At 33.5% G+C, this 9,782-nt stretch overlaps 1 protein-coding gene across 1 annotated transcript; it reads right to left on the bottom strand.

The window, feature by feature from the left end:
* Window positions 1-7,258: 7,258 nt before the first annotated feature.
* On the bottom strand, window positions 7,259-7,878 carry HELRODRAFT_165128 (hypothetical protein; the record flags this gene model as incomplete). Its single annotated transcript, XM_009031006.1, has 2 exons — window positions 7,259-7,414; window positions 7,465-7,878. The coding sequence occupies 2 exons, from the start codon at window positions 7,876-7,878 to the stop codon at window positions 7,259-7,261; spliced, it is 570 nt and encodes a 189-aa protein (XP_009029254.1).
* Between the last annotated feature and the right edge of the window lie 1,904 nt (window positions 7,879-9,782).

Below are 9,782 nucleotides of genomic sequence, written 5' to 3'. Positions count from 1 at the left end.
CTCTCTATCGACACAAAATTATCAACATCATCCTGATCATTATCATCATCGTCATCATCATCGTCATTATCATCATCGTCATCATCATCATCATCATCGCCATAACAACTCTCCATTCTCACTTATGCCACCTCTTCATCGTTAACGACAATTATTTTAATTCATCATCATCAACATCCAAATATAATCAGATTATTTTTCTTCTAAACAACATCATCATCATCACATAACTGCTGCCCTGTTTTTTTTATTGTTATTATTATTCCACCACCATCAGCATCTTTTCCATAAAATTATTATATTTTATCACCATAATCGTTAACGTCACCACATTATCATCATCATCACCACAATCATCATCGCCGTCGTCATCATCATCACCACATTACCATCGTCATCATCACCATCATCATTAAATAACAACAAATTTTCTCATATGTGAGAATTATCATATATCGCGTTCATTGCTTTTCATTCGACATGTATTTAGTATATAAACAACACAATATATATGTATCAGTCTGTCTGACTGATTGTTTGTTTGTGTGTGCGTGTGTGTTGCGCGCATGTGTGTGTGTGTGTGTGTCTGTGTTTTGTTGAATCATATACACAACCGTACATACAGTATAATGTTATAAAAAGCAAAATACCTCAAATAAAAGAGGATTGAGAAACATGAGGTGAAATTGATACGTATGTTGTTGTTGTTGATGTGGTTGTTGTTGTGATTGTCTTGGTTGTTGTTGTGGTTGTTGTTGTTGTGATTGTTGTGGTTGTTGTTGTTGTGATTGTTGTGGTTGTTTTTGTTGTGGTTGTTGTGGCTGCTGTTGTGGATGTTGTGGTGTTATTATTATTATTATTGTTGTTGTTTTTGTCATAAATAGCTCCAGCACTATGTTATAATCAGTTAGTATTAGCATACGTTTTACAAATTGCTACCTCAAAAGCGCTCATTAACAATGATTGAAACAATTAACAATAACAAGAAAACAATCCATTGATCGAAGAGATAAGTCCTTTACAGTTTTTTGAAATTCTTGACGGAGAGAGCAGTGGTCCACTAGACGGTTCCATACTTCTGGACCAGCAATGGAAAATTTTCTTGAGCCAACTTTTCTTTAAACGTGATGCTGGATGGTGCACCACAAGTTTTTATCGCACAACCTAAGTTGTATGAATTACATCAATAAGAAGAAGAAAAAGAATAATTATTGATAATAAACTCTATCATTGACACCAGTAGCTGTAGTAGTAGTAGTAGTAGTAGTAGTAGTAGTAGTAGTAGTAGTAATAGTAATAGTAGTAGTAGTAGCAGCAGCAGCAATAGCAGCAACAGTAGCAGAGTAGTAGTAGTACTAGTAGTAGAAGTAAAAAATACTAGCTAGAACAATTGTGCTTCAATATATTTTATTGAATTTCTTATGCAACTTACATTAGCGCAACAAACAGCCACGGTGGTCCGTCCAGTCGTTCAACTTTTCAATCATTTCATCGACAAGTCGTCTCACCCTCCCGGCAATCTAATGAAATTAATTCATTAAAGAACAACTGACCTGCCATACGTTACAAGCCAGCCTGTGTGGGAGTCGCACGGCGATAATAATCTGGAGGAGTGCAATCACGTTGTCAGTTGTTGGGTGGGCAGTACGGCAGAGAAACAGAGGGCAAAAATGAAAAGAAAGAGAGAGAGAGAGAGAAAGAGAAAGCAATGTGGATACATTCCGTGAACATGCCAGTGAAGAGGAACTGGATATATTTATTTATTCAACATTTACAGGTTTACATGAAACAATAGACGTTGTTTTGAGAAAAAGGTGCCGGTGATGATATGATGTTGATGATTAAAATAATGATGATGATGGCAACAATGATGAAGATGATGATGAAGAAGAGGACGATGATGAAGAAGAAGATGATGATAATGATGAAAATGAAGATGACGATGTTGATGATGGCGGAAGGAGGAAACTGGTTATGATGATCATCGACAGGTTAAAATAACCATGGCATCATTATTGTTACCTCAAAATCGTTGATGGAAGCAAGTTTTTAATTCGTTCGCTGACTTCAGCAGTTTCATTATTTCATTTGATACGATGCAATCTCAACTTCAATAACCTGTGAATTTCTTCCTTCCATTCCTGCTTTCTTTTTTCTTTATGACGTTATTGTTATTCTAGTGGGTTTTTTTGTGTTCTCTTCTTTTTCCTGTAGTTTTCTCTTTTTCTTTCTCTCCATCCTCTCTTTCCTTCTCTCTCTTTTTATGTTTTTCACCCTCTCTTCCTTTCTTCTTCTCTTGCTCTGTTTATGTTTTTTTTATATCTCTCGCTTCCATGTTTTTCTTGACATGTTCTTCTTTCTCCTCTTTCGTCTTTCGTTATTTTTGGTTCCCTTCTTTTGCTTTCTTTCTTTTGCGTTTTGATTTTCCCTCTCCTCACTGTATCTCTATAATTTATTATTCTCTATTTCTTCTTTTTTTTTAGTTTTGTTGCTAGCTTATTATTAAGAGCAAATAAGAATTTAACCCGCAGCTGCAGGACACACCACGAATATATTCCATGTCCTCCACTCCACTACCCCCACGACCACACCACGAACACACCCCATGCCCTCCACTCCACTCCACTACCCACACGAACAATGATCGTCGTTCTCTCTTTCAAATTTTTCATCGCAATTAAACTTTTGCTGTGTCTTTAAAATTTTGAGTGATGCGGAAGCGAATGCATGCTTGTTTTACGAGTCCGTGTTTTATTATTATTATAAATTTTTTTACATGTTCGTCCAAAAATAATTACATATCAACAATAATATACTATTGATCTATAATGAGTTTTGCATTGAAGCGTGTGTGTGGTGTGTGTAGTTTGTGTGTGTGGTGCGGCGTGTGTGTGAGTGTGAGGTGTGTGTATGTGTGGTGAGGTGCGTGTATGTGTAATGTGGTGTGTGTGTGTGAGATAAAATATGTGTGAGTGTATGGTGTGTGTATGTGTAGTGTGGTGTGTGTGTGTGAGAAAATATGTGTGTGTGTGTGTGTGTGTGTGTGTGTGTGTGTGTGTGTGTGTGTGTGGTGTAAGTAAGAGAGAGAGAGAAAGAATATGAGTGTGTGTGTGTATGTATCCAAATCGTTTATCTGTCATTTTATTATACCGTCTCGCTTGTATTAACAACACTAGTATTGCTGACACTTCACTATTATTGTAATAGCATTTAAACTAAATGCAAACAGTAATGTCAATAATATTATAATTATTCTCGTTATCATCATCATCATCATCATCGTCATCGTCATCATCACTATCATCGTCATCACAATCGTCGTCGTCGTCATCCTCACGCATCCATTGTATATCTCCGGGGAAGATCAGATATATTGGAAGTAATCTATGATTTATTGGCCACCTAATTTATAATTGCATCCATAATAACGGCTTTCTATCACACAAGCATCCAAACTATTTTTCCTGGGTAAGTGTTCGTACGTTTGTATGTTAGCTTGTTCGTACGTCCGTGGGTGAGTATGTTTCTATTTATGTTAGTATGTTAGTATGTTTGTGTGTGTGTGTGTGTGTGTGTGTATTTATGATCAAAATATGTACGTATGTAAGTGTATATGTTTAAATATGTATAAATGTGTGAACGCATGTATAATCATGTATAAATATTTGAATGTTGGTTTGTATGTATAAGTTTTTACTTCTTGGAGTGTGTAACTGTCTGTATGTATGAAAGTACATGTAAGTGCTCGTATGTTTGTGAGAATTCATGTGTAAGTTTGTAGGTTTGCTTGTTTGTTTGTTTGTTTGTTTGTTTGTCTGTTTGTTAGTAAATACGTGTATGTTTGTATGCAGGCATGTATGTATGCTCATATGAACGCATTGGTATTGGTTGCTTGTTTGATATATGTCTGTTTTTTGTGAAATAGATACAAGTGTCTATTTAAATGTTTTATCAATGTGTTTTATTTCAGTTGGCTTGTATGCCATTTGTGCGTTAATACACACAAAACATCTTTCGAATGGGAAGGCCCAAACAGTTTCAACTGTGCTTGAGTCTGTCGTCAATCAAACATTTAAGTGCCATTTTATTTGATCTTACGAGAGAAAAAAAGCTTTATAATCATTTTCACTTACATTAAGCATTCTTAACTCATTTCTTTATATTCACTTTTGTGGGATGAATATATATACATATATATATATATATATATATATATATATATATATATATATATATATATATATATATATATATATATATTATACATTAAAAAACACACACGCACACATGTACACAGACATACACACACACACACACGTACAAACACAGGGTATATTTATGTTCTCATTCATTTATGTACACAAGCGTTGAAGAAAACAACGAATGAAGAATAAATAGATTTATATCGGTGAAATTTTCAGTGTTTTTATTCTTTGTTTAAGCTGTTTGAAACATTTTGCTCGCACAATTAGACTCGCAGGCATAATTTTTATTTCACTGCATAATGAATGTTTCATTTGTAGGAATCGCGGAAAGAACATTAAAAAGTCATGTGAAATATTTTTTGTCAGAAATTAATTTTTAAACTTTTAAAAAATCGTACTTTAAAAAAACTGGCCTATTTAAAATTACTGGAACGAAGTTAAGCGATACCTAACAAAAGATGAACAGTCATAAAGATATGCAGATGCACAGCACTGGCATACAAAACGCTGATGTTGCAATAATTACATTTGCATTATCTGCGACCATAAATTAATTATTTTCATAATAATAATAATAATAATTATTATTATTATGATAATAATGTAATGTGGAAAGTATGGATGTTGTTGTAATGAGTGGCGAGGACGATAAACAACCATTAAAGCATGCAATTTGCATGAAATAAGACGGAGCTTGAAATAACAACAGTCTGTGTCCAATCCACAGTTCCAGTGTTTGTGTATGTATAAGTATGTGTGTTTGTATATAAGTATGTATGTGTGTATGTTCTTATGTGGTATGTTTTTATTTATGTATCTTATTATGTGTTTGTGATGTTTGTTTGTTTGTGTTTGTACAAACGTGTGTATGTATGTATTTTTTTAAACGCAGGAATTTATATATGTGTGTACGTGTGTGTGGATTCACGCACGCCCGTCTCTCTGTATGTTTGTATGTACGTACACATATATAAAAATTTAATTCAGGAATATATATTTTCAAGTCAAATCAAATCAAATTTTATTCAATCAATCCAAATTAATAATAATTAGGTAATAATTAGGAGACCAAAGGTAAAAGAAAACAAAATTCTTGTGTCGCAGGCCACCGTTCACAAATTGTTCATTCTAACACGATTTTTAAGTAAATTTATAATTCATGGCAAAATTAACATAATGCACAATTTACATGATTCTAATTAAATAAAAATTGTATTTTTTTTCAATAAATGTTTCTTTATTTTGTTTATATATATATATATACAAACATGGATAAGATACGTACTAATATAAGTACATACAAACATCATTATACCCACATCCAAAATCACGAACACACATACATACAAACATCAATATACAAACATACCTACAAACATAACATCAATACAAACACAAACATACAAACATTGACGCACACATCCATGCGCACAAACATATACATACAAACGTAGATACACATAGCTGAAACCAAAATGTCGGCTAATTATAAAGCAAAACAACACGCCAGCCAAGCGACACCTGTACAAATAAAAACACACTCCTCATTGCCATGCCCATGTTTTTGTATCTGCATGCATGTATGTATGTATGTATGTTTGTTTGTTCTTATACATGCTTGTTTGAGTTTTTGTATTAATTTCAAAATTATATTGAAATGCTGGCAACTTCATTTGAAGTGGTGATGAAATTTTTTCATTGAATCGTGCACATATTTTGCAACCAGGCACTCAACTTCGCAAATTTTCAGAATTTTTTAAAATGTTTTTTAATGTTAATGAAACATAACAATCAATCATATATATGTGGCAAAACATTCCTGTGGTTTGATTTATAGGAGCAACTCTATTTCAATTCTTCTATTTAAACTTACGCAAACTACTTTGCTGTCAAACAATTTTTAAAAGCTAAATACTATAACTCAACATGTGTATTTGAACATTAGTTTATTTAGATTAGAATTTTATTTTTTATAAACACTTTTCAATTTTTTTTGCATCGAGTGTATATTTTCTGGTGTATATGTGTTGGATTGTTAGTTCTGCATTGCATTTCACACAGATTGGAGGTCTTGTTATGACCATTTTTTAATCTACTGATCATGTTTAGGTTATTTCGACTTAGCTCATTGATCCTGCCATTTTTGAATTTACTTACATCGGGCATAACTACTTTGAGAAAATTTGTCATCTTGTTTCATTCTTGATATATTTCTTTAGTTTTTTTGCAATTGCTGAAATAGAATTTGCTCCTGTTGGTTGATTTTTTTCTGTTATGTATTGTTATAACTGTCCCGGTCGACGACGAGTTTGTTCAATCCCAGTGAAAAACAAAGACGATATAACTTCCAAATTATTAATTTATTTATTTACAAAACAATATTTAATTAATCAATAATCAACTTTAATTAGTTTTACTAATAGAATTTAATATTCACAAACTATAAAATTAACATTCAGAAACTATCGCTATCCGAATAACACTTTACTAATGTTTATCGCAAATACAATAAAAATACAACGCAGAGTCAAATATAAAACATCGCATTCGACGCCAACAATCACTCGCTTTCTAAAATCAATTATTCAACAACAACCATTCAATATCTCGCATGCCTTTTTATACCTCTCCTACCGACGCTTCTCGAACGTCCTCGATATCCCGCTGTCGAAGGTTCTAGTTCCTCCTCGAACTGTATGCGACACTAGCGCCTCTAGCAAATATTTTTGTGACGGTTACAACACTGCCCCTCTTTCAGTTCTGTTCGCCCTAACAAAGTTTGTTGGAACGTCTGCGTAAAATGGATTCAGTCTGTCCAAATAAACAATTTCATTCTCGCCCGCGGCTTTCGATGTTCTTGAATTCGGTGGACGATGTCGTTTAATCGCAACTTTTTGCACAGTCTCTGTCAGCACTTTCTCTTCCAGTTATCAGCAGTATTTGCAACTGGATCGACGGGATAGAGTATCGGCATTGTTGTGGGAGGTTCCTTTACAGTGCGGCCTGAAGGCTTTAATCACGGTACTAGGAGCGTCAATTCTACCAGCCAATTTCTACACCGCAAAATTGGCTTTCAAATAGCATCCCGCCTCCCTGTTTGAGACAGTCGGTCGTGACGCGGGGTCATCTTCCAATCTTTTGTTCTGCACACTAGCGACAGTAATTGTTTCCAGGGCGTTGTTTACAATTTCGTTGTAGATGTCTTCTATCTCCACAATTCCAGCATTTTGGCAACCTAGAACTATACTTTGACACAAACATTCTTCACAAAATTGGCGTCAGTCTTTGATGCTTGCTTAGCTGACTCGAATGTAAGACTGTAGGCAACGACGTCTTTGAGGCTGCGATTGTCCGCTAGTATGAGGGTTTGTCTAAAATTTGAATCTCGAACAGCCTTTACAAACGCTTCCAATCCAGTTTCTTTTCTGCGTTGTGGGTATGACAGCAGAGTCAACCGTTCAATATCCTGTGCAAGCTGCTTCGTTGACTCTCCAAGTCGCTGCTCCCGGTTTCGTAACTGGAACCAATTTATTTGTTTCATGTGCTCTTCACCGTAGCGTAAATTCAACGCATTAACCAGGACCTCATAATTGAAATGGATCTCTTCTTTGATTTGCACCAATTTAAGTAGATTAAGTTTTGTTATGTTGTCTCTTTTTTTACAAAATGACATTTCAACGAAAAGAAAAGAAAATTTTCATCAACGATGCTCATTTATTTTCCACCGAAGATCCCACTTCTAAAACCAATGTTATAACTGTCCCGGTCGATGTGTGTACGTACAATAAATATACAAATAAATGTATAATTTAGTATTTTTGGTGGCGTCTAAACAACTAAACATTTGAATATGAGCCTGCATATATACCCACGTTTTACAGACACACACATACACAGATCTACACACACTTAGATACACACGAACAATCACAGACACGCACGCACACACATTGTGTTTGTTGTACATGCTCTACAAAAATATTTTTGCGATGCTTTTAAAATTTTCTTTTCAACTAATCAAATCAATCCATCAATTTTCATTTTATATTCTTTGACAATAACAAACAAATTGCATTGCGACATTACGGGCAACGTACAATTTATAATATGTTCCTATATATGCTCCCTATATATTTTTATGTATGTATGTATGTATGTGTGTGTGTGTGTGTGTGTGTGTGTGTGTGTGTGTATGAATGTATGTATTTGTGTGCATTTTTGTTATACGTGCATACATGCGTGCATGCATGCATGTATGCATGCGCGTACGTAATATGTATATATATATATATATATATATATATATATATGCGTGTGAATGTACGTGTGTTTTGTATGTGTGCATGTACATAAATTTTTGGGTACGTGTGAGTATATTTGCAACACAGACAGTATGTAATTTATAACACGTGAAATGGATAAAACCATGAATGATTTCTTTCTATGAATTACCATAAATTTTATTTTATTTTTTTTCCTGTGCAATGTTCAAGCATCATAATTGGTTGATTTTACATTTCCTATATATTAAATATCATTGGTGTGTGCTGGTTTTCATAAATACGCCTTTTAACTGCTTATTGGACAGAATATTGTTATTTATTTTTTAACAACTGCCTTCCATACTAAACAACTTTTTGTACTTTTTCAAAAAAGCCTCCGCGGAGATAACAACGAGAATGTTGTAGTAGGTTGCAGTTTACATTGAAAGTTATATTTGGAAGATGTATGGAGAAATTGAATTAAGGTGTAGAATGGGACCTATCAATAATGAACGATCGAAATATCGACCATTATCTTTTTGCAAATGTGTCTTCTTTCTTGTTTTCTTTTTTCATTTTTTCTCTCTTTCTTCCTTTCTCCTTTTTTAAAATTTTTGAAAATAATGTTCCAAACTTTTGCTGAAGAAGAAATTTATTTTTCTGCCGCTTTAAATCTATTTTTTTTATATATTCTATGTCAGAAGATATCTTTTTAGAATTTATTTGTCAGATGTTTTGTGTAAATTTTTTTTCGATTCCAGTATTGAAAGATTTTTGTTTATTGTGCCGACGTCAGAGTAATTTAATTTTTCTTTCAATAATAATTTACTGCGCCGACTAAGTAACTTTATTTCTTCCTCTTTGTCCGCATCTCCTCCTCCTCCTTCTCTGTTGGTACCTTCTTTTGCCTGCTTTTATTTTTATTTTTCATGTTTTTTTTATGTTTTTCGTGTGTTTTTCCGTTTTGTGAGTATGTGTTTTTGTATGCCTCGTTGTTTGTTAGCCTTCACGAATGATATTTGCATGGATGCATGTTGTGTTTGTTTATTCCTTCATTTTCAACTGATATACTGTTGTTGTAAGCATTGATTTGTTTCCAAACAAGCAATGCAAATATTTTTACAAGATATATATATATATATATATATATATATATATATATATATATATACGCATAAATACATACATACCTATATATTGTGTATATTTATAGCCAAAAATAAATAAAAAATTTTCAGAATTCGAAACAGAATGGCTCCGACGCAGTAACGACATCGAACAACAGCAGCAACAACAACAGTAATAACAACAACAA

Source organism: Helobdella robusta (genome assembly GCF_000326865.2).
Source record: "Helobdella robusta unplaced genomic scaffold HELROscaffold_7, whole genome shotgun sequence".
In the NCBI taxonomy this organism is placed as follows: domain Eukaryota; kingdom Metazoa; phylum Annelida; class Clitellata; order Rhynchobdellida; family Glossiphoniidae; genus Helobdella; species Helobdella robusta.
The sequence above is the reverse complement of the archived record's forward strand: the minus strand, read 5'-3'. Positions and strand labels throughout refer to the sequence as shown.